This window comes from Diadema antillarum, unplaced genomic scaffold, assembly GCF_040938485.1.
Source record: "Diadema antillarum isolate AM-2024a unplaced genomic scaffold, OU_Dant_1.0 scf00000072, whole genome shotgun sequence".
NCBI lineage: Eukaryota > Metazoa > Echinodermata > Echinoidea > Diadematoida > Diadematidae > Diadema > Diadema antillarum.
The window spans coordinates 1,164,716-1,190,920 of NW_027270961.1; the positions used below are offsets into that span (position 1 = coordinate 1,164,716).

The 26,205-nt window shown below is 38.1% G+C and overlaps 1 protein-coding gene across 1 annotated transcript; it reads right to left on the minus strand.

The window, feature by feature from the left end:
* Positions 1-731: 731 nt before the first annotated feature.
* LOC139717181 (ubiquitin-like modifier-activating enzyme ATG7) lies at positions 732-24,235 on the minus strand. The gene is made up of 19 exons (XM_071628682.1): positions 24,135-24,235; positions 20,778-20,948; positions 20,181-20,235; positions 19,240-19,357; positions 18,519-18,596; positions 17,740-17,856; positions 16,961-17,101; positions 15,658-15,746; positions 14,744-14,865; positions 14,030-14,120; positions 13,479-13,623; positions 12,776-12,934; positions 12,222-12,279; positions 7,141-7,277; positions 5,209-5,400; positions 4,380-4,495; positions 3,783-3,867; positions 2,233-2,433; positions 732-862 (listed from the first exon to the last, which is right to left on the minus strand). Exons 2-19 carry the CDS (start codon positions 20,938-20,940, stop codon positions 818-820), a joined length of 2,112 nt encoding a protein of 703 aa, XP_071484783.1. The 5' UTR covers positions 20,941-20,948; positions 24,135-24,235; the 3' UTR covers positions 732-817.
* Positions 24,236-26,205: the final 1,970 nt, after the last annotated feature.

Below are 26,205 nucleotides of genomic sequence, written 5' to 3' on the forward strand. Positions count from 1 at the left end.
AAGAGTACCTTCTTCCTATGTAAGTATAAATGATTAGTTAGTAAAAATCTGCAAATTATGCATATCAAAGAAAAAATCCTGAGCTACAGCAATGATAACAATCAGCCAATATGTGTAAACCTCTTGGTCATCATGTGGTATTAAAGTGAGTTGTAATCAGTAACTGAGGGTTACAAGCACTATTTCTCGATCTACAATGAGGCAAAGAACATAAGCAGTTATCTTCCATCATGTAGATTTTCTATCCTGCTCAATTTGTGAAAGTTAATCGTCATGAAAAATGTCCACAAATGCAAATTCAATGTTTCGACCAATTATTTACTCGATGACAACAGAAAATTTGTGCGATGAAAAGCATGATATTCTTTTTCTCCTCACATAACGTCACTGGGGTAACAAGACCCTTTTATCTCAAATTTTGGTGTAAATGACTTTTTGGGATCATTTGTCAGATCATCAGTTTACTGATGTTCTGTCCAAATCCTAGCTGTCTTACCCCAAAAATGAAGCCACCATGGCATGTCAAAAGAAAGGCCATCCCATTTGATATAGTGCTTTGGTTGCCATGTTTTTTGCTCTCCTGAACATTTGACATTTTGTAGATACGAGGTCTCGTCGCCCTAGCAACGTTAAACATTTCTAAAGCTTGAATGAAATTGATGTGGCTACAATTTAGTTGATATCAAAGACAGAAACATAAGAGAAATTAATCAAAACCGTTTATCTGTTGTGATAGTACAAACTTCCTACTGTGCTCGAGGAACCACAGAACCAGTCTGAGATTACTGAAGGCAGGAATGATACCGTAGCTATGACATCACTGTGACGTGATGCTACTGTCATCATCACTGAAATCCAGGATCTAAAAAGATAATCAGGAACAAAAAGAGATTAGAAAGTCTATCAATGGAAAAAACTTCTAGTCTTGAAACTGACATGATAGCTCTATGCACAAGTAGCTGAACTAATGCTATGGCTCTCCCTTCATTATTGGGTGGTGACAGTAAACTTAAGTTAAAATAAATTATCAAGGTTTATCGGATGTTGATATACAATTGTTCTTTATTATTCTTGTTGCCGACTAATGACTAAGACGTGGTCTATTATACTGTGGTATGCCATGCGCTACGCAGTAGTCATTGTATCTAAGTACTGCAGTGCATTGCATTGCATTGAGCTTTACTGTTTTCGATTTGGAGCTAGTTACTGAAATGCTCCAATAGATGATCACTGATAGGGCATGTGACTATGGGCTGGAGGCCATCTTGGGCTTACTTGTTCAAGATAAATGAAACAAAAACTGAGTAAGTTCACAAGGAGAGATCTTGGGATACGTCTTCCTATGACCACATCCCCAAGACCTTGGCTCAGATCTCAAAAAAAGACTGTGATCAGTTCTAAAAGATCCAGAGATATCTTTTCCAGTGAACATATCCAAAAGACCTTGAATCAGTTTGCTAAGACTGTTTATGACAGTGAGTGATTTCAAGTTTGGCGATAAAACCAGTGTTAGTGCTATCTGTACACTAGCACCTGTAATAACTCAAGTCTTTCATCTGGACAACCTGTTAACAACAGTCGTTGTAAGCAAGGTTGTATGATGTAGTTCTTGTAGTTCCTTCGTGTTGGGCCTGGTGCTGAATATTGTCTGCAGAACCTAACTCCACTTTCCCTGTAGGTGATTTATATATCCCCCCCCCCCCCCTTTCTGGTTAACATCAGCCTCAAGGGATTATCCCATTAGTCATTCCTAGTTCGGTGTTGGTGATAGTGTCACTATGATTTGTGAGACCCATAATCATGGATTCACGGATGCACATTGTCCCCATTCATGTGAAGTAATGTATGTCCACAATCTACATTAATGCAATACACTTTAGACATAGCCACATAAATCAATGCCTGGAAGCAAAATAAAGGTTATTGTATTTGGGAGATGTTCAGATATTTGTGCCATTTTAATTCTTCTTCCACATCACTTGTCGCATCTTTTTTTGACTTAGCCAAGCAACATCTCTTTTTTTGTTGCACAATTCCTACACAATCTCCAAACTTTGCAGTGATGTGAAGACAACAATTGTGCTGGGGAATGATAATTTTGATCAGTATTGCTTGTGTTAATCCGACTGTCGGTGTTGAAGCTTGATTTAAGGCACATGTGTGAGAGATAAGACCAGCACCAGTACTAAACTTGAAATCAGCCGATGTCCCATCCTGTCCCCCTCTACTCACCTCTGCTAATTCACTTTCTTGGTGTAGAAGAGTCAATCCCGTCAGATCCTCCACAAACCTCGGCTTATTGAAGACTTTCATCAGGAAGTCAAATCCCTCCTTCTCATAGCTGTCTATGACAACATCACAGCAGGCAGTACACTTATCAAAGCGTACACTGGCTGGGAGAACGCAGTGGTAGCGGGCAAGGAACCCTCGGATCTATGCAGACATTAGGACAGGTGTCATTAATTGATAAGAAACTGATTTTCAGGAATTAACTACCATGGTATTTCACTTTCAAGCAGTGTGTCTCAATATCAACATATAATTGGGATGAGACTTTCAACAGTTTATCAACTTGTCTCTCTCTCTCTTCTTGTTTGTTTTCTACATCAGCTTTTCATAATCATTCTTGACATTCACATCCAACACTCAATCAATTGAGCACAATACTATTCCATTCTGTGTGGGATGTGTCAACTAATTCTCGCTATTGCCAATGACGTAAAAAGAACCTGGATGTGGCTTTTTCGTCAAGATATAGTGCACTTCCGGGACTCTGGCACTTCCGGTGCGGGGCATATTTTGCACAGCGCTAGCGTGCGCGTACGTGTACCTTACCTAGTGCCACGCCGGCCACAGATAGGCGACTGTACCCGCAGTGTACCCGAGCCAGCCAGGCCTGTGATACATACTGTAGCTATAGCCCCTGCATTGCCCTAGGCCTTGCATATAGCATGCAGCGCACGCATACAAGCTAGACATACCGTACCGGTACTGCTTGATCATTGCGATCAACTTAATTGCACATTAGTCATCTCTGCATACGCTTAAAATTATACTGGAAAATATTCACCCACCTGGATATCGTCATGGAATACCCATCTTTTTTTATTTGTTCTCTGTCGAAGTGCCGCGAACACAATTGGGAATGAACCGTGATCTCGAACTTATCCTGTCTCTGAAGCAATTTCTTCCAAGCAAGTCGCACGCGCTGTGGAGTCACCCGGAAACTTCATCCACGTCACGTCTCGCATGCCAGGGATATTTCTGTAGATTTCTTCATTTATTGTCGCGCGACCAACACATTGCAGCTTCGCAGTAACGACCCATATAGTCGTATTTACAGCAATTTCTCTACAATGGAGAAATTTCAAATCATATAAAAGCTAAAATTCAAGTCGAGGAAACAGTAAGTACATGTAAGAATACAGTCGGTTGTATGTAAAGAGCATTAGTCGCGTATCACGCGCGTACGAATGGAAGTGACTTGGCTCCCGAACTATCCCATAATGCACCGTAAATGATGCTAAAAACAACATCCGGGTACTTTTTATGTCATTAGCGATAGCGAGAATTATGTCATTCTGTGTTTTATTACACAATAGGTCTGCAAATTACTATACACAGTGGAACAAAATTAAAGTATGAATTGATAAACAAACAAACCAACAAACAACAACACACTGCATTTCTTGCAGACATTAACAGAGAATGAATAGGAGAGTTTTAAAGATGGCAAAGGAAGTGAAGAGAAAGAGACTAAAGAGAAATGGAGATGAACTGACCTGGTGAGGTACCAGACCAAGAGGTGAGACCAGATCAGCTGTCAGGTGGGAATCTTTGGCACTTGTCTCTGCTGCTGCATAGCCCCTGCAGTATGGGTATACACACATATCACTTGCCTATCATTAATAACGTTAACATAATAATGAAGGAAAATAATAGGTTTTCCTGACATTAAACTCTTATTTAGGAAATTATGTAATTTGGAACATTTTTGTGATATGGACACTGAAGTGGCAGGGTGAAATATAAAGGAGATCTAGCATGTAATACAAGAGATGTCAGGAATGCCTGCAAATCTTTGATAGGATATCACAGCTCATGTCGTTAGTTTAGGAAGTGTATGAATTACATAAGAGTATAAAAGGAACATATATTCTACTAAAATTTGACAGCAAAATCCCTTGCAATCTATGTGCATTGCCAGGATCACACTCTGTGGCATTTATGTCAACGCTTTAACCTACTTCCAATTACATGCTGTTGTGACACAGAAAATACTGACAAATGGCTTTGGACAGATGGGATTAACAATGAAGTCACATGATCTTGGCAATCTACAGTCATGTGACTCCTATCACATGACCTCAGACACTCACTCATCTGGATGTTGGAGGATGCTGATCATGAGTTCAACCACGAGGGCAGCAGCCACCATGGATAGACCTGGTCTTGACACAGTGCATTGTTGGTCCAGTGTTCGGTCCTTTGTGGACTGCATGGATTAGAGCAGAGTTGAAGATTAGCATTTTTGTATTACCAGAGGACTGTCTTGATTAGGCTTTTCAACTAGAACTGTCTTGGGGAACAATTCAAACCATCATAGGCTGTCCATGCAATTCTGTATAATTAGGATCTAGTTTCAGATTAATCATGGTTTCATGAAACAGACCCCTCGCTGCGTCTTTGATAGCTGTACACAATTGTATGATTTAGACTTCACTGCATTCAGTCGTGTTTTGACCCTGAAGATCCCATCCCTACATTCATGGAACAGAATTCAGCTATCTTTCCGCACCTAAAGAGGTATTTCCCTGCTACAATGTCATCAATGGACAGCACTGCAGCACTTGTTACATTAGAGAAACTCTATTCAGTCAATTTGCTCTGGCAAGTGAGAACAGATCTCAAATCTTTAGAGAAAGGTAAATATACTTTCAGTCTTCCACTTCTTTTGACTTCTGTCCAAAGGTTGCCATCTTAACCTGTTGAGGATCAGTCCCGCGTATACTCGGGCAGGTGTCTATGGGAAATGCGTGTTGAGCAAAATCAGCCCGTCCTCAACGGGTTAACTTGGCACACAGGCAGGCTATGGTCAGGTTATGTCATAAATATTCATCTGCTAGATTTGTAGTCATGATCCAGCAAATGGTGGTTGGAAATCTCCATTTGAACAAGTTTTTGTGGTAAGAACAGGTGTGTACTCACATCACCGGGTGCGACCACATCATTGCAGAAGTAGCATCCCAGCTTGTGGCCAGGGATAAGGGGTAGGTTGGAGTAGGAGGAGGATGCAGATGCCTCCTGAGGCTCCGGAGGTGGAGGTTGGTCCTTGGAGAGTTTCATTCCGTGTCTTAAGACCAGATAGGTGTCAAAGCCCAGGGCAGCATTCATGACAATCTGGAGAATGAGGAGAATGACAAAAAATCGTCGAGACAAAGTGACTTTTGATCACCATGTCAAAACTAATCAGGAGTATGACGAATAGAATGGCAACAAGAACAAGGAAAAGTAGAAATTACGCAGTGCGTAATATATGTCCCCGCCGGAAGTAGCATTTAGTAGCAAAATGTACAATATAGGTAAAAAGATCAAGGTCAAAGGTCAAAGAAGTCAAAGGTCAAAATTCTATGTACAAGTTTTGAAGCCCTCACCTAGTGCCATCACATAAAGCGAACGGAATCGAAATCGGGTTAGAAATGGCGAAGGAGTAGCATTTTGTAGCCAATGTACAATATAGGGAAAAAATCAAGGTCAAAGGTCAAAGAAGTCAAAGGTCAAAATTCTGTGTAGAAGTTTTGAAGCCCTCACCTAGTGCCATCACATAAAGCAAACGGAATCAAAATTGGGTAAGAAATGGCAAAGGAGTAGCATTTGGTAGCAAAATGTACAATACAGGTCAAAAATCAAGGTCAGAGGTCAAAGAAGTCCAAGGTCAAAATTCTGGGTAGAAGTTTTGAAGCCCTCACCTAGTGCCATCACTTAAAGCAAACGGAATTGAAATCGGGTTAGAAATGGCGAAGGAGTAGCATTTTGTAGCAAAATGTACAATATAGGTCAAAAATCAAGGTCAAAGGTCAAAGAAGTCAAAGGTCAAAATTCTGTGTAGAAGTTTTGAAGCCCTCACCTAGTGCCATCACATAAAGCAAACAGAATCAAAATCGGGTTAGAAATGGCGAAGGAGTAGCATTTTGTAGGCAATGTACAATATAGGTCAAAAATCAAGGTCAAAGGTCAAAGAAGTCAAAGGTCAAAATTCTGTGTAGAAGTTTTGAAGCCCTTACCTAGTGCCATCATATAAAGCAAACGGAATCAAAATCGGGTTAGAAATGGCGAAGGAGTAGCATTTTGAAGCAAAATGTACAATATAGGTCAAAGGTCAAGGTCAAAGGTCACAACTGAAATTCTGTATAGAAGTTTCAAAGCTCCCATGTAGTGCTATCATATAAAGCAAACAGAATCAAAATCGGGTTAGAAATGGCGAAGGAGTAGCATTTTGAACATTTTGATCACACACGGACGCACAGACGGACGGACGGACGGACAGACGGACACACGGACACACACACGTACGGAGCCCGTTTCATAGTCCCCTGCTCGAACTCGTTCGGCGGGGACAATAAGATATCAGCTGAAGAACAATCCATATATACGTGTGATTGATAAAACACCACTTGTTTCAAAATGAAAATAACTCTTATGTCAGACTTCCCCAATGATCAAATACAATGAAAACTAGTTTCGTAGATTTAGCAGAGTAATAGGCGACTCCACCAAGTAAACTCTGCCCATGTTTACCTTCACTAGAGAAAGAGATGATGGTCACAATGACATACGAAAAGTAATACACCTTGGTAACATCCTCAACTAAACTGAAAACAATATTCCTGTCTAAAGAGACAAGGGATATGGAAGAATTTTGACAGTGTCATCACTGAAAAACTATTCTCGTATTAAACACTAACTGCACTGTATTGTATTGCATTGTTTTTACATAAGAAAAGTAGTACATCTTAAACGCATTCTCAACTAAACTGGAAACAACATTCAGGTTTAAAGAGACAAGGAATGTGGAAGTCTTTTGGCAGTGTCATCACCAAGCACCACTCCTCAAGGACTGCAAGGAAAAAGTCTTCTCACCTTTCTTTTACTGCTGCCAATGACTGTGGGTAGCCATCTGCTCTCTCGTGTGTCCATTAAAAGGAACAGCACGTCATGGTTATCAATCAGCTCTTCCAACTTCTTTACAGACTCCCTCGCTTGCTGTATGGCTTCCTCTGAAATACAGATGAAAAAGAAAAAAATGATAAGTACTAGAGGGGAGGGAAGAAGAACAAGTGGTAATGGGTCAAGGAAGAAAAAATAGCAAACTGCATAATTTCTTACACAAATTGTTTCAATGATATGAATACTTACATGTATGTAAAATAATCTTATAACCACATAAACTTGAAGTGTTTGTCTAGAGATATAAAGACAATTATGTAAGTTGCTCAATTTATTGTATCATTCATCTATCACAGATTCAACAATACACAGAAATGAGTACAGCTGTTGCAGAAATCATGTATAAGATCTAGGAGAGGTCTGTGCAGCTCTGTATGAATATACAAGGAAAAGTAGAAAGTACGCTGTGTGTAATATATGTCCCCGCCGGAAGTAGCATTTTGTAGCAAAATGTACAATATAGGTCAAAAATCAAGGTCAAAGGTCAAAGAAGTCAAAGGTCAAAATTCTGTGTAGAAGTTTTGAAGCCTTCACCTAGTGCCATCACATAAAGCAAACGGAATCGAAATCGGGTTAGAAATGGCGAAGGAGTAGCATTTTGTAGCCAATACAATAAAATGTAGGTCAAAAATCAAGGCCAAAGGTCAAAGAAGTCAAAGGTCAAAATTCTGTGAAGAAGTTTTGAAGCCTTCACCTAGTGCCATCACATAAAGCAAACAGAATCGAAATCGGGTTAGAAATGGCGAAGGAGTAGCATTTTGTAGCCAATACAATAAAATGTAGGTCAAAAATCAAGGTCAAAGGTCAAAGAAGTCAAAGGTCAAAATTCTGTGTAGAAGTTTTGAAGCCCTCACCTAGTGCCATCACGTAAAGCAAACGGAATCGAAATCGGGTTAGAAATGGCGAAGGAGTAGCATTTTGTAGCAAAATGTACAATACAGGTAAAAAATCAAGGTCAAAGGTCAAAGAAGTCAAAGGTCGAAATTCTGTGTAGAATTTTTGAAGCCCTCACCTAGTGCCATCACTTAAAGCAAATGGAATCGAAATCGGGTTAGAAATGGCGAGGGAGTAGCATTTTGTAGCCAATGTACAATATAGGTCAAAAATCAAGGTCAAAGGTCAAAGAAGTCAAAGGTCAAAAATCTGCATAGAAGTTTTGAAGCCCTCACCTAGGGCCATCACATAAAACAAAAGGAATCGAAATCGGGTTAGAAATGGCGAAGGAGTAGCATTTTGTAGCAAAATGTACAATATAGGTCAAAAATCAAGGTCAAAGGTCAAAGAAGTCAAAGGTCAAAATCTGTGTTAAAGTTTTGAAGCCCTCACCTAGTGCCATCACATAAAGCAAACGGAATCAAAATCGGGTTAGAAATGGCGAAGGAGTAGCATTTTGTAGCAAAATGTACAATACAGGTCAAAAATCAAGGTCAAAGGTCAAAGAAGTCGAAGGTCAAAATTCTGTGTAGAAGTTTTGAAGCCCTCACCTAGTGCCATCACATAAAGCAAACGGAATCAAAATCGGGTTAGAAATGGCGAAGGAGTAGCATTTTGTAGCAAAATGTACAATATAGGTAACAAGGAAAAGTAGAAATTACGCGGTGCGTAATATATGTCCCCGCCGGAAGTAGCATTTAGTAGCAAAATGTACAATATAGGTAAAAAGATCAAGGTCAAAGGTCAAAGAAGTCAAAGGTCAAAATTCTATGTACAAGTTTTGAAGCCCTCACCTAGTGCCATCACATAAAGCAAACGGAATCAAAATCGGGTTAGAAATGGCGAAGGAGTAGCATTTTGTAGCCAATGTACAATATAGGTAAAAAATCAAGGTCAAAGGTCAAAGAAGTCAAAGGTCAAAATTCTGTGTAGAAGTTTTGAAGCCCTCACCTAGTGCCATCACATAAAGCAAACGGAATCGAAATCGGGTTAGAAATGGCGAAGGAGCAGCATTTGGTAGCAAAATGTACAATACAGGTCAAAAATCAAGGTCAGAGGTCAAAGAAGTCAAAGGTCAAAATTCTGAGTAGAAGTTTTGAAGCCCTCACCTAGTGCCATCACTTAAAGCAAACAGAATTGAAATCGGGTTACAAATGGCGAAGGAGAAGCATTTTGTAGCAAAATGTACAATATAGGTCAATGTTCAAGGTCAAAGGTCAAAGAAGTCAAAGGTCAAAATTCTGTGTAGAAGTTTTGAAGCCCTCACCTAGTGCCATCATATAAAGCAAACGGAATCAAAATCGGGTTAGAAATGGCGAAGGAGTAGCATTTTGAAGCAAAATGTACAATATAGGTCAACGGTCAAGGTCAAAGGTCACAACTGAAATTCTGTATAGAAGTTTCAAAGCTCCCATGTAGTGCTATCATATAAAGCAAACAGAATCAAAATCGGGTTAGAAATGGTGAAGGAGTAGCATTTTGAACATTTTGATCACACACGGACGCACAGACGGACAGACGGACACACGGACACACGGACACACGGACACACAGACACACACACGTACGGAGCCCGTTTCATAGTCCCCTGCTCGAACTCGTTCGGCGGGGACAAAAAATCAAGGTCAAAGGTCAAAGAAGTCGAAGGTCAAAATTCTGTGTAGAAGTTTTGAAGCCCTCACCTAGTGCCATCACATAAAGCAAACGGAATCAAAATCGGGTTAGAAATGGCGAAGGAGTAGCATTTTGTAGCAAAATGTACAATATAGGTCAAAGGTCAAGGCACTGGAACAACTTACCACTTACCATTAGACAGTCTCCATCAGTCAGTGTGTTCAAAAAAGCCTTGAAAACACATCTTTTCAGTAGCAACTAGTTTGTAGCTGTATATATAACATTTATCCAATTATAAATACTGTCGTACATGTTTTGAATTGATTGTAAGCGTTTTGGGCCTTGTGGGAAAAGTGCACTATAAATAATAGTAATAATAATAATAATAATAATAATAATAATAATAAAGGTCAAAGATCACAACTGAAATTCTGTGTAGAAGTTTCAAAGCTCCCATGTAGTGCTATCATATAAAGCAAACAGAATCAAAATTGGCTCACAAATGACAGAGAAGTAGCAAACTGAAGATTTTGATCACACATGGACACACACACGGACACACACACGTACAGAGCCCATTTCATAGTCCCCTGCTCGAACTCGTTCGGCGGGGACAATAATATACTAAACAGGCAGGGACCTAGGAGGCAAAGCGTACATTTCTCTCATTATATATTTTCTTACTTTACACGGCATGCATCTTTCTCCTGATAAGAATGACCCCACAAACTTGCAAAGGTCATCATGCTCGTATAGAATTTGGGGCAGACAACATGTGCGTCCAGGAAACTGATGGAATATCGCCCGACAGCCCCGATCTCTCATCTTCATCTGAATACCAAGCTTGCTGTGATAACATGTCCAGGGTGTAATGAACTCTACCAGTATTTGGTTCAATCATTCACAGCATCCTTTGATTGTAAGCTACAACAATCAATGCCACAATCTCCATGAATAACTGTTCACAAAAAATAAAACATCAAACTCCATCACACACATTTAACCCTAACAAAGCCAAAATATGCATAAATCTTACAAAAGCAATGACAATATGAAATAGCAATGCTGAAAGAATTGAAGAACACACATTCCATTTTCTTAGAAATGTCAAATATTGTAACTATGCATCTATCGCTTCTGACATATCATGTGACTAGACACATTTTAACTGGATCGCTAACCCTCCTTCTCAGCTTCGGATTAACAGCAGTCAGAACTACACAACACCTCAGCACAATGATTTGTACACAAGCAATGAACTTAATATGCCATCTACTTCATGCTTGTACATCACAGCTGGGAGTCAGCTCTTACCCAGGTTACATTTGAAAACCTCAAGAAAGTAAGCACCAAAATATTACAACACTGCTCTCTAACAGCAATATTTCATTCTTAAAGAGTTTCATTGTGGCTTGCTTCACTCCCTCTTTACAGCACAGGATATGGAAGCACCAACCTTGGAGTGATATCAGGAGGTGTGGCAGCTCTAGCAGCCACCATCAGTCATGACCCACATCTCTTATATTGACTGATAGATAAGTTGTCTAGTAAGATAGCTTGTGGAATTTCAATCTCCCAACTCGCAATGGGGAAAGCCCCCAACCTTGTAACCAAAAATCTAGATCTCGACATAAGTTGTCCGATAAAGAAATAAGAGTGATTCTCCTGCCCTGGATACCAAGCATGTGTGGGTACTGTTCACACTGAAAACAAAATCCTGTCCAACAATCCACTATGCTTTGTAAAGTAGTATATGTCATTCAGTACATGATCTAATATTGCATATTGTGAAAACTTTTAAAGTGACTGCACCATTATTTTATGTTACTGTTATAGTCAAGAATTTTCAATCTGCTCCAAACAAAAACAATAGCTACACCCGACAAAAAGACAATCCTATAATTGACCTGGATGCAACCATTACGTCATCATACCATTCTTGTATGCTGCTAATGAATGACAGTCTCTGCTTGTATCACTACACAAGGGTTAAACATCAACCAGTGTGGATGAGGAAACTTGTGATGACTTACTTACATCCACATTATTACCAAGATTAGTTTTCAGGAAAATAAATTCTAAGATTTGTAAATCTAAACCACTGGATTAAAAGAAGAAATAGTGTTTGTGTATGTCTGTACATTGGAATGTTGAATCCAGTGCCATTCGTAAAGCTGTTCCAAGAGAACAAATTTCATGGTGAATAGACTTGTCGTACACTTGTGACACTCCACAGACAATGGTGATGATGGTGATGATGTTGTGTGCGTTTTGTGTAGTGTATATAGGCAAAAAGGACAACAAATACTTCATGAGTGAAAATGTGACAACTGCTTTGTTCCACCCCTTTTGAGAGATCATATCTACCACAAATGTTTCTGTGTCATTGGTGCCTGAGTAGCACTGAATTGTTCCATGAGTAAAGCATGGTCGTTGAATCAACTCACCTGAGGTACCGACAGCATGTCCTGGCATGGGGATTGAGAGACTGACTCCTTCTGATTTCTGGTGAGAAAAATTTATCAGTGGACGATACTAATATGGTATAGTTTATGAAAGTGATTGGCAGGGGAACATATATCATGAGCAGTAGAAATATACTTGATTTTCCTACAGAGTCATGGAAAATACTCTCTCTCTCTTTGAGTCTTCATTTCTTTCTCTAGAACTCTGTACAGACACACAGAATAATGTGCCATTTTGAAATAAAAGGAATATACAGGCCAATTACCCACCATGGAATTCTTTGTCAATTCATAAACTATCTGATGAGATGATTACTGATTGAAACAAATAACCTCAAGGCATTGTCTTATACACCATAGATGCCATTTATTGTGCTCATATTCTGGATCATTTATATGATTCAGAGTTGTAAGCTTATCACTGCGTGAACGGTTCCAACATTGTCTGAAGAGTCTGATGCTTTCTTTATCAAGATGGTGTACTAGTTATGATGTGTTCATTATAAGAGATGAGATTTCAGGACATGATTTCTTACAACTCCAGGAAAGATCTTCCTGATCTTGTCTGCCGCAGTCTGTGCCTTGGGCTTGCCTCCTCCAAGAGAGTCCTCAAACTCAAACAAGGACTGCCTTACTGGGTTGGAGTATGACACTGTGGAGTTGTCGACAAATGTGATGGTACGAATACCCCAGCCCTGTCAGCACACCAGGAGAAATAAAATCATATCAGTTGTAAGTTGTGTGCACATACTGACAATAGAATCAGAGGAATGCATGGATCGTGTAAAACCCACAGAACTACAACATTATACATTGCTTTACACACTCTTAGCCATAACACTGATCTATGTTGCGAATCTCCCCAATGACCCCTTCCCCCCTCCCCCCACTTCCCTTCCAAGCCCTCCTAAGTGTGACTGTATCACCGAGACTTCTAAAATTACACCTAGCAAGAAGTGATCACCAGGGACAGAAAGAAGTACATATACAGCTGAAGACAAGAATAATATCCAGCGACCAATGATACGCATCTTAAGAGCACTCAATGCAGAATGTGTGTTTACAAGGCAATGAAATATTTGTCACCTCAATCATGTTGAGCTGTTTACCCCCTTTGGACATTTTAAAGGAAAGAATGAGGGCAGTAGCTTTCATGTATGCCTTCTGGCAAACAAACCGAGTATAAGAAAACTTTGATCAACTGTGTGAAGGTAGGTCAATCTCCATCAGTTCACTCACCAACAGACATCTTGCCACATTGCATCCCAGTGTCCCTGAGCCAAGGAGAAGACATCTCGTCTCTGCCACTTTATCTAGGTCGAGAGAGGGCAGCAGACGCCATCTCATCAACTTCAGATTCAAGTCTACGGATGTTTCAGCCAGCCTGGTGCAGAGGTATGCACAGAAAACTCAATAATAATAAATTGGCATGTATCTACAATAACAAATAGGACATCAGAAAAGTAGCTGTGGATACCTCTCTGTGGACTGTGTGGTTGAGCAGCAACCTCTGTAAACTGTAAAACACAGTATTGCATTCTCAAAGCCTTAAAATACACACATGTAGCAAACAGTTTGAGAGAAAAGATGCTAAGAAGACATCAAAAGCTCAAAGTCAGTCTCACCTTATTGCAACAGATTGACAAATTGCCCTTCATCAACATAAATCATGGCTACTACTTAAACACTGAATAATTGATGCTTATCTATGTCAATGAAGGGCAATTTGTCAAATCAGTTACAATAAAAACAACTCAATGCAAGGATTCATTAATTTGAATAAGTCTTACCTTGTGGGGTCCATACTGGAGCTGAGGTCCACCTTGCGGGGGCCAAGTTTGTTCCTCTGATTCTTCTCCCAGCCAACACACTTTGGGCATGCTGTGAGTGGTAGCAGCAAATCCAGCCATAACAGAAATTTACATGATGAAGGAATATACAGAAACTCTTAGTAAGTCATATCACTTGCCTATACACTGTACAGCTAGACTATGCAACAAGGAGTGACATCTTCTCAAGAGAGTCATACGAGTGAGAAAATGTACCAGCTAGTTCATCATACATAATTTTGCATGACACTTCAACTGCATAAGCACGATTTTGCAGCAACATTTTGTGCATCCAAATTGAAGAAGTTTTTGATGTTTTACAAAGGAGAACAAAAAAACAAAACAAAACAAACTAAATCTGCATACAATAGAACATATGACAAGAAGAACTCAAATCATTTTTGAGTGAATGGTAAAGACGATGCTACTTGTCCTAAGTAACTGTATGAACATTAACTATTATGAACACCACTGAAAGAGCTCAAAACTTAAATTTTCAGACATGCTTATGAGAAGATATGCTATCTGAAATTAATAGGACACAATCTGGAATGCTGAGTCAATTCTGCATTTGTTTGTTTGTTTGTTTGCTTGTTGACTGTTTTAACTGAAGTCTCACTTATACGGATCTGAGGAAGAAATAATAGTGTGAAGAGAGTTGGAAAGCCTCCTTACTCATCTCAACGCTAGTTGGAGGAATGTGAAGATGAAATATGAGGCTGTGAGCACTGCTTCGGATTCCTTCTCTCGTCCGGTCCCTGAAGGACACGACCGTTATCTCCCTTGCCTCAGACACCCTGCGATTAAAAAAACAAACATAAATATCAAAATAAACAACAACAAAACAAACACACAAAAAAAAATGTTTGGGAAGTCAGAACTAAAGAGACATGACAATACTATCTCCATTAAAGTTTTACAAATATTGCATCTTCACATGTCTATTTTACTTTTCCCATTCACCACTGACGTAAAAAACACAAAGCCTTTAATAAGATTGGGAAGATTTTCAGCTAACATGTTGTCTGCATTTGATGAGGGTATTGTAATTAGTAAAGGGGTGCCATATCACAAATATATACTTTGGTGGAAGAGAAAACAATATATCAGCAAAAAACACAATTCAAGAAATCACAGCTTCAGTAAGCTCAAAGCTCACAGGACTAACAAAAAGGACTCAACAAAATTGCAATTCCCTAGGCCTGCAAACAAACATTCATACAATAAACTGAAAGTTATTAAAGAAGTTGTCATTGAACACGGCCCTGATCTTTGCCTACTGGAGATCCTCCCATCCTTGCTCAGTAGCTGACAGCTACTACATCTGACTGCACAGATAGATAATATCTGAATGATTTTCATCTTTAAGAATACTTTGTAAGCGTAGAACTTCACAGCACTTGAGGCATATCATTCACACATGCCACTTCTCATTAGTATTGTTGCTGATGGTTAGACAGGTTTCTCATTGATAACAAACACTGATACAACACACTTGTTTGAATGATAGGAGGTAATCTGCCAGCTACTTCTACCTGCATGGAATCAATCTCCATGATGGAATTGACCACAGAGGGGATATTTCTCACCAATGACAGGAGATGAGACAGAGGAAATTCCTGAGTGACCATCCAGGGTAGTGGTCAAGGGTACAGGGATCAGCAAAGCCAAACATGACCTTTAGCATCCAAGGAGAGAAAACCACAATGGTCAGATATAATTGAGAGAAATGTCATATTGCATCAATCACAAGGCATGGCAAAGTTTGGTCACCTTTGATTAAGATACACACAGCACCTGAAAAATAGGAAGTCACTGGAAACAGGAAAATCCTTAACTTGTTTGATGTGACAAAAATTCCATGCCACACAACATAATTTCTCAACACTGTTGCCACATTACATTTCCTCAGGACTCTAATTCTTCAGACTGTTCAGTTGTAAATCAAATCACTCTAAGTTACAACATCAAATATATCAACGACTTCACGATTTTGCTGTATTTGTGTATGTGTATATATTAATACATGTTAGCTGACGTGAACATGTTTGTTATTTCAAGTATCAATATTAACCACAGCCACAATTTGTTAAACAATGAGTCACTTTATGACTCATATCAAAACACCTATTTCTCATAACCACGAGTTACACACTGAAATAAACCTACCAAACAGAACTAAGTGCATGTAATATATTGCTTCTAAAGGCTTTTCATTATCAGTAAAGTAGTGTGACTGGTTATCAATCACAAAGCTATTTTCCCTCACAGAAACAATACAGAATATGAAAGCAATATATTTTCTTACAGTATAAAGAGATCGTATAGTTTTGGTTGAGACCTAATTTCAGGTTTCTAACATTTTTTGGTAACATAATGAAAAACCTCTCATGAAATATGAAAGAGAATGTAATTCTATAAGGAATTCAACGTTTATTTGATGAAAATTGGTTTTGAAATGGCCGAGACATCCAAAACAGAGCGATTCAAATAAAATGTGGGACCTACAATTTATTACGATTGCTTTGTTTTTGGATGTTTCAGTCATTCCAAACCTGATTTTCATCAAATAAACTTTGAATTCCTCTTAAAATGGTATGATCTGTACTATTTCAAAAGTGTTTTCTTGGTATCTCGCCAAAAGTTAAAAGCCCAATTCTCATCTCCACCAATACTGTACCATCCCTTTAATGACCCATGAGAATGCATCTAATAGCTTGAGACACTCAATCACAAAGAAAACTAAAACTAGATTTTTTATGACATAACTCTCTAGGTGATTGTTTGGTTCTTTTGAAAACGAAAAAAAAAAAAAATTATTGAGAAAGCATGTAGTAGATGAGTAGGATCTTGTTTCCTATCAGTCATGTCCTGCAGTGTCTACTTCATTACCTGAGACTTGTCGTTAGTCTCATCCCAGGCACTAAGTGGGAACACCTTGAATTCATCTCCCTCCGAGGAAATCAGGAAGTAGGCCAGGTCACGACCCTCAGCCTGACATGCAGCGTCATACGCAGTCTGGAGGCTGGAAATCTGATGAGACATTAGCGACAGAGTGTAATGATTAGCACCAAACCCTGTAGTGCATTATAAACTATTGAATTTTGGACACATTCTGCATTCTGGTAAAAATAATGAACATTAATTATGCATGCGAAAGGAAATGATGATTATCATCAAAACTAATTTCCAAATAGTTAATACAGACGTGAAAACACTATGTTTTCTGGCTCAAAAATACATTTGTTCATTGTCAAAGGTCTCTCATGTTTAGAAGCTTTTCCTTTCCTAATACAATGTACAAGAAATATTATAATGGCTGTATGGGAACAAGGGATAAATAGTCCCCTGATTATAACATTCTTGTTATTCACTCAGGAAACTGTAGAGGAAGTTACCCACTTACAAAATGCAAAATGAAACATCACATTTCCCATCACCTGATATTCTATCCTTCCTCAGAAATCCAGTTTTATTCTAGCAAAAAATAAAATCAAATAGATGTGGTTTAATATGACTAATCTGGAAAGCTTCAAAACATTGAGTCTAAATCAAATTATCATCTCTAACTGTTAGTGCAATTTGAGGTCCAGTGGCGATCGCCTACCTGTGCTAACTTGTCAGAGATTATGAGTAATGATATGAGCATGTCTTCCATACAGGAAACTGACCTTTGACCCTGACATGACCTTCTCTAGTCTCTCTGGAGGTCTGGTGTGTCTGACTCCTTCTGGTGTGATGAGGGCAGGGAAGGCAAACCAGTAGCTGTAGTGATACTTCTTCAGGTCCTGATACAAAATCAGCATTAACATTGGTTAGCGATACAAAGAGTTCCACACTTTCTCAGAAACTAAGCATTCCTTTCCATTTCTTACATATATAATTTGACACTTGCATAGTATCATATGTTTGCAACTAATTCCTTTATCATCCAGCAAAAAAAAAAATGTCATATGGTAATTATTATGGTGTCATCAAACTGCAGTAAACAGATTGAAATACAATCTGGGTAAAGTAGTCATTATGAAAAACTTACAGTATAAAATTTTGGGAAAAGTTGAGAACTTCAGTGTCTGAAAAAGCAACAATGATGTGCTTTATCACTGATCTACAAAACTTTATTATTACAAAACTTTAGCACACACACACACACACACACACACACAAATCATTCAGAAAATCTCACCTACTGTTTGTTTAAAGCTGCATGCTCACAGATGATAACATTAAAATGAAATACATAATGTCAACTGTGATAGAGTATCTGACACTATCTAGTGTCTCCTTAGAAAACATAATATCACACAGTAATTGGTTTGAGAAAAGCTCCTCATATTTTCACTAGTAATCAAATGCAGTAAAGACTTTTCACAACTTTTCTTTCTCAGTCAGTATAAAAACAAACTAACACACATTCGGAGTGTAAATAGATGTGAAAGTTTAATCTTACAGCGAAAGCGAGGAGAAGGAAAGGAGACAAAAGAGATGGGTCTTGGATGGCAGCACCTTGTCTGATGTCATCCCACAGCTGTAGACACAGAGACACAAACAAAGATGTCAAATATGAAGATTTTAAATCTGATATATGTAATAAAATCCTCATCAGGTCACTGATATCGTAGACGAAATAAGGTCACCTCTTAGAACACATTATTTATGTGTGTAAATTCAAATACAGGAAGATTAGTAGCTGGTAAACGAGTGTTACAACATACTATATACAATGCTGTTCATGGCAAATGTAGAACAAATCTATATAATCGTGAAAATTTCATGCAAATGGATTCTATTACATCAATGGCATTACATATTGCTCAAATTGATAGTTTATCAGTCATAATCTGGACACACATTCATTGTTCGGTGAGCAACAAAAATTTATGGTGTGCCATCTAAGCCATATATTTTGCGAGGGTTTAATTTATGCGAATATTGTAAGTCGGGTCCTTTTTGCACATTTAACAACACAAAAAAAATATGAACACTGATCCCGATATGAATGCAACGTTCACACATACACTTTTGCTATATTACTGTACTCAAGAACTGCAAATTTAACTGCTTGCGAAAATGTCCGTAGGTCCCAATTTGTGAAATAGTAGACTTGCTTAATATATGGAGTATGCAGTCCTCAATTTAAAAATAATAATAATAATATAGTGGTAAGTGACCTTTTCTGCAGTTTTATCCAGAAGAGCTTTCTTGTCACAAGTCTTGAAAGCATCCAGAGTGTTGAAGTTCACTAGTGTGCCCCTCGATAGATGACAATGTGGTGGAGTACTTGCAGACCTAGAGAGCAGAATGAAATTTATATCCTACTAAGAATTCTATCATATTATAACACGCTTTGGGAAAATTCAGCACACAGGAAAAATCAAATTAGCAGAATGTATGTCACCCAATCTATTTAATTAAAGATTATGAGATCTTTACCTCTTTGAATTTTGAGGGCAAAGTTGATGAATGGTTCAACTTCAAAAGTTAGGTAAGGATCAGAGGAGTACCATAACAATATCTTTGACATACATGCATGATGGAAGTGACAAAGAATAAATAATGATCTACTGCATGTTTTGGGGTTTGGCTTTACTCGCTTTGAAATACGCCCTTACAAGCTGTCAAATTTAAAATTCATGTGATGATCAAAATTGTTCTTAAACACAATGAGTCACTCTATGACTCAACCCAATGGACCTACTTTTCATAACCACTCTCACATATGAAGCAAACTTACAATTAACTGCTTGTGATAAAACATCTAGGCTTCTCTTTACAAGTAGAGTAAAATGACATTAGTTTTGAATGACAAAGTCATTCTCATACACTGCAACAATAGAGGATATGAAAGTAGAACTTCTCTTGCACAGTGTGATAGCACCAGACAGCTATTCAACTGACACAATATATGCCGTTTCAGACTGTATTCCAAATACATTTCAGTACCATGCAGAATGTTCATACTTGTCACCCTTCAACTTCACTTGAATAATTTGTTTCTTTCATCTGTACTATCTTTATCTATTCTAAAAACTTAGTATAACTGTGGGTACTTGAATTGATGCTGCCCCAAGAAAGGATAACACAAAGCTCCTGCTACAAAAACACAACTTACGAGTCAAATGCATTGAAGTCCAGGCACAGTCTACAGGGGAGTCCATCGGGATCCCCTAAGTCAAAAGAGAAAGGGATAACTTCATATTGGTTACACATGTCTCTTGGTCACACAGGAGAAAGTGTTCAATATTACATGAAGGGGATAGAATACATCACTCTTGCCGTGGCAGAATTACAAAAGTGACTTGCTGTTTTATCATTCATGTCAAAATGTGTCTAATGATTGTATCCAGGATTCTGGACAATTTCATTCATCTTATGTGGTTGGTTTTTATTGGGCCATGGTGCACTAGCAGTCAAAGATGCAAACTTTATGGCATCATGTTACATTTCATTCAGCTTTCATCATCAATCACTGGCTGGAATATTAAATTACTGCTCTCAATATAAGACAAATATCTGATGTACACAAAACACTACCAACCAAATAGTGTTTTGCCAAACCTGAAGACTAAACCTACTTCAGATGTTGGCATTGCTGTTCCATGGAGTGATTTCAAAGTAACTAAAAGTGGATCAGTTGCAGTATCACCCAGTCTGTAGCTAGGGTTACTTAAAACAGACCCCTATATATATATTTTAACAATGAACTCACCATTGTAGTAGTAACCATGTATGTCCTTTGGTTTGTCATCCAGCTTGTACTCATTCAACTTCTTCTGGGTCAATTTATGCCAAAAGCCAACATCCAGGGCACTACTGAACGGAGCAAATTGTAGCTGTGTTTGGTTTGTCTCCTCATCCTTTTTTGTTGCCATGGTGATATCTACATCAAATAGACACAGACATTAAAATGGTAGAAAGTTACTTGAACACAATGATCATGCATAACTAGTATTGAATTGCAAACAGCTAATATGCTGCAATCGATTCACTCTCATGCAATTGATAGTTATGGCCCAATGTATATAATCAATTATAAGACATCACAGCAACCATAGTCCGGTATTCTCTGAGAATGCAATACCTCCCGTGTACCTCTTTGGGTATTATTTGCCATTTCTGTTGTTACCGAAGAGAAGATGTGTTATCAAAGCATTATTTCATACATTTCTTAAGCATATATATCTATCATAAAGTTAAAAATAAATAATTTCTGCAGTTATATGGGTCCTATGTTTTACCCTCAATTATATGATTCAAGACTGTTAAGTAAGTGAAATTGTCCCCACAAATTTTTTGGATTATCAGGCATATGATCTTTGAACAACAAAGTGGTTCTTCAAAGAAAAGGGATATTCAAATTCACACCAAAAAGGAATGATGTGAATGTGACATTCCTGTCTTTTAACAGAGAACATCTACAGATGTACATACACTGTATCACGAGTCATTTTCGCATAGCCATTGTTGCTCATGTACTTTCCTTCTGAGAATGTTTAAATTTAGCTGCAAGGACAAATAATGAATGAGTTATTTCTACTGTGCTTGAAGTTGCTCTACAGCGTAACTCAACATGTGAATACAAATTATGCTGTGACATACCGTGTTTAAAGGACAAGTCCACCTTCATATACATAAGGATTGAGAGAATGCAGCAATATTAGTAGAACACATCAGTGAAAGTTTGAGGAAAATTGGACAATCAGTTCAAAAGTTACGAATATTTTAAGTATCTGCGCAGTCACTGCTGGAAGAGAAGACTACTACAGTGTATGATGTCACATGCGTACAACTATATAAGGAAAATAAAAAGAGAATTTCACAAAACTTTATTTTTTGAATAAAGTGCACATTTCTTCGACTTGCTACTGACGTATGTTAAGGGTGATGTTATTCCCCCTGCCTTCTGAAAGAGAGAAGTCGAGTGTTCTTTTGTTATGCGAGACAAATGGAAATATGTTGAATTTTCTTTATTCTTTCTTTATATCGTTGTACTCATATGACATCACAAGCTATAGTAGTCTTTTCATCCAGCCGTGACTGAGCAGAAACTTCAAAAATTCATAACTTTTTAACGGATTGTCCGATTTTGCTCAAACTCTCACTGATGTGTTTTACTAATATTGCTACATTCACTCAACCCATATGTCTATGAAGGTGAACTTGTCCTTTAATGTAGGCAAGGGGCTAAAAAGATAAGCATTTGTCAAGATTCATAATGAGATGGGGGTATAGACTGAACAATGTGTTTTGGTAAGCATACTGTCAGATAGGTGAAGATGAGACTTTACATATATGCTAAACAAACCCAAATTGCTAGTGAAGTGATCTGTTCATTCATCCAAATCATTTTGTTTGACCCATGGGTATGATTAACAATCTGGTTCGACCAAGGAAATGAATAAAGTTAGTGAATCTTATCAGCCAGGCATACCATGCCATCTGTGGGAAGAGCAGGCACATGTGTGTTACTACTAGTGTACTAGTCTATATAATTGTAGTTCAACTAATCGGCCCCCCCCCCAAAAAAAAAAAAAAAAAAAGAATAGACAGATACCTGCCGAATGAACCTCAATACAGAGAAATGTGAAATCATGGCAGTCAAGGCTGCATATCTTGCCCTAGTCCACCCAAAATTTGAGTATGAAGCAGTGTGGGTTCGTCCTCACCAGGCATTATTACTGTATACGCTGTTATTTTTGCGTACAGATATTTTCACGAGTGAGAAAGTCACAGGCATTTTCATGAGATGTTGTTCTTGGCCCATTTGGCTGTTTGGCATAGCCTTCTCATAACCCCTTCACTTAATAACTTTGCTTTATAGGTAATGTCATATCTATTCATATTATTGACAAATTTTAATGTATGCCTGTTTTATCAATTAAAGAGTACATCTACATGAATGAATGAATAAAAAAAAAAACCTGGTTAAAAAAAAAAAAAGTGCTTATTCACAGATTCCGAACAGCGTTATCATTCAGTTCAGTTTATTTTCATTCATCATAAAATACATTAAAAATACAAAGACACATACAATTTACAACTACAAACTTAGAAAAATTTGTTTCATGTGACTGGGGTATCAACAAAAAGAACTTAAGTCTTATGACATGCTAACCCCAGAAATATGAAACACTAGACTACATCAAGGACACAAAGCACAAACACAAAAAGAAGTACAGTAGATAAGGTTACAGAAGTGGCCTTTCAAACAAATAAGTGACAGGAAGAATACAAACTCATAAGATGATCTTTATAATATGCACGTTTAAAACTATTAAGGAATGGGATATTTTGAAGTAGGGGCCGGAGCAGTCTATTCCAAACAAAGGATTTATTGGACCTTTATTAACTATACACAGCCTTGTCGCTGTACACAAGTGTAAGTCGCGTGCTAGTGCACGGCGCCTGGTTGGGCTAGACCTTCCTGTAAGTACTAAAGTAGCCACATCGCACATTTAGCAACATAATTTCTGGACGACGATGCTGCATGCTGTAGAGCAATAATCATATTACAGATATGATCCCCTGTAAATGAAGACAAACATTGCTGACAGCAATAATTCACAACTTTTAATACACCAAAGCCCAGGACCAGATCATGTCTTGTATTCCTGTTAATTGTATTATTATTATTGTATTCTCAATGATTGTATAGATCTAAATCATCTGTGATTGTAAACTTGAACTTAAAAATTTGGTAATAAATCATTCATTCATTCATTCATTCATTCATTCATCATCCATCCACCCATTCATTCATTCATTCATTCATTCATTCATTCATTCATTCATTCATTTATTCATTCATTCATTCATTCATTCATTCATTCAGATCCCACCTGCTTCAATTGATTGACTGAAGTGCGAGACACGGCACAACACAAATTTCAAGATATGGGACTACGCAAATAGAACAAGTCGCAAACCCGTCTTATAATAGACTCCTTAGAATCCAGTCTCGTGAGCTACAAGAGTTAAATGATTTTCAGTTCATGCTTGGAATGATCAGCTCCAAGCACCTGACTTAGCCTGTAAGTTTGACGATATAAGAGTACTGATTACTTACTTCAATTGACAGTCTAAATACAGAACAGCGTCATCGAGAACAGTGAACTTCTGCTGCTGTGTGACGTGTGTGAGACAGAGAGATCCGGATGACAACTCGACCCGCAGCAGCATGCGGGATTCTCGGCGGCCGCGCCGAAGTCACGCGATTCGCGAAGTATTTTGGTGTAGGCCTACAATGTAGTGTTAATTACAACAGCTGCTACAAATTACAATAGGTGTATTACAAACTGTAAGTGAAACCACACTGGTTCGCCTCGCGGAAGTCAAGTATAGGAAATTCTCAAACGTGCCAGGAACAATGAGGCAAGAGCCTCAGAGAATGGTTTCATTTCATATTTCAATAACAATGCTGATGTGCCAGAATTGTCCCATTCCAGTTCCACCTTTCAAATTTTGTTTGTACTTGCCCCCGAGTCCTGAGCTCAGCTTTGTTATTGACGTCCAATCGGACACCTTTATTTACATCTACTCCGGAGTCGATCTATTCCAAAATTTCACATAGCTCCGTCTTGGACATGATGCCATGATTGTATGTGTGATACTAACCAAGCAACAGCTATTAAACTCTTCATCCTGCCAGGTATATCTATAGTAATTATTCAAATCATAACTATTCTTATCTACAGCTATCCACCTTTCATAGCCACCTATTTACATATCTATCTGTAGGCCTACATTTTATATAGGCCCTATCTATATCCAAATATATCCATATACATATATATCCATATACATATATATATATATATATATATATATATATATATATATATATATATATATATATATATATATATATATTGTCCTCTATATGTTTTATATTCCTCTCCATCTACCCCCATCCCACTCCACCTCATCCCTGTTTCTCTTTCGATCGATCCATTTACAATTTTGGCACAACTGCAGCAGCTGCTGCCGACCGAGACAAGGTGTGGCCATAGAGATATTTCTTAAGTTCTTGTCCAACGCCGCATATGACGCAAATGAGAGTAATGGTATGGTATATTAGGAAAACTCGTTATTACACTTCAACAAGTCAGTGCAGCACCTACAAAGAGAGTTTTTTCTCACTACATGGGCCTACTCCTATCCACAAGCTTTTAGAGTCGCCAGCATTGGTGGAACATCTAGATGTTACTATGGCAACGCGTTCACTCATTGCATTGATATTGATCAGTTCCGTATTACTTGCACAATCATTTGAAAACATAAATAGAGAAATTGATTTCTTTTTCTTTCTTTGTTCAAACCACCATTAGTATTTTGTTCGTCATAGTTTTGTTGTTGTTGTTGTTGTTGTTGCTGCTGCTGCTGCTGTTTTTTTTTTGACAGAAAAGAATCTAAAGGAGATAAGCTTGAAAATTTCGCAGACCCAAAGGGTACCAAAACACAAATGACTGAAGTGAATACAGCATATCTTTGACAATGCAAATTTCATATTTGATCTGTAATATTTCACTTTCATCTACTTTTTTCAAATAAAGAAGAATGCCTCTCGCACTATTACTCCTGCAAGAGATACCACGTGTCTGCTCTGTTGTGCTCTGACGTGCGAAAAATTGAATGGGCGATGTGCATCTGCTCGGAAGAAACTTCATCCGAAAAAGTGTCTTCAACTAAACCTGCGCTGGACTATTATGCATTTGTATGTTTTTGGAATGATCTCGCTTCAGCAACAACAATAACAATCGCAATCTATCAGAGACGTCGAATGGAGAAAAATGAGATTATAGGAAATATAAGGAGAAAATGATAGAAGTGATGTAGGCCTACCTAAGTCGAAGTGTACAAATTGCCATAAAAAAAAAGAACAGAGCAGAGGAAGAGAAGAGGGAAAAAAAAGAAATAGAAAAGTATAGACGAAAAAGATAACATTTATATGATTCATCATTTTTTTTCCGGAGATGTTTAGATATTGTGTGCGTCTGTGTGTCGTTGTATGCATGTGTAAGTGAATTTAAATGAGTTACAGCAGGGGCAGATCCAGGATATGGAGGGGGCGGCGCAAGCACCCCTCCCCAATTTTTTTCTTTTTTATCTCATTATTGTTTGAACAAAAAAATAAAGGG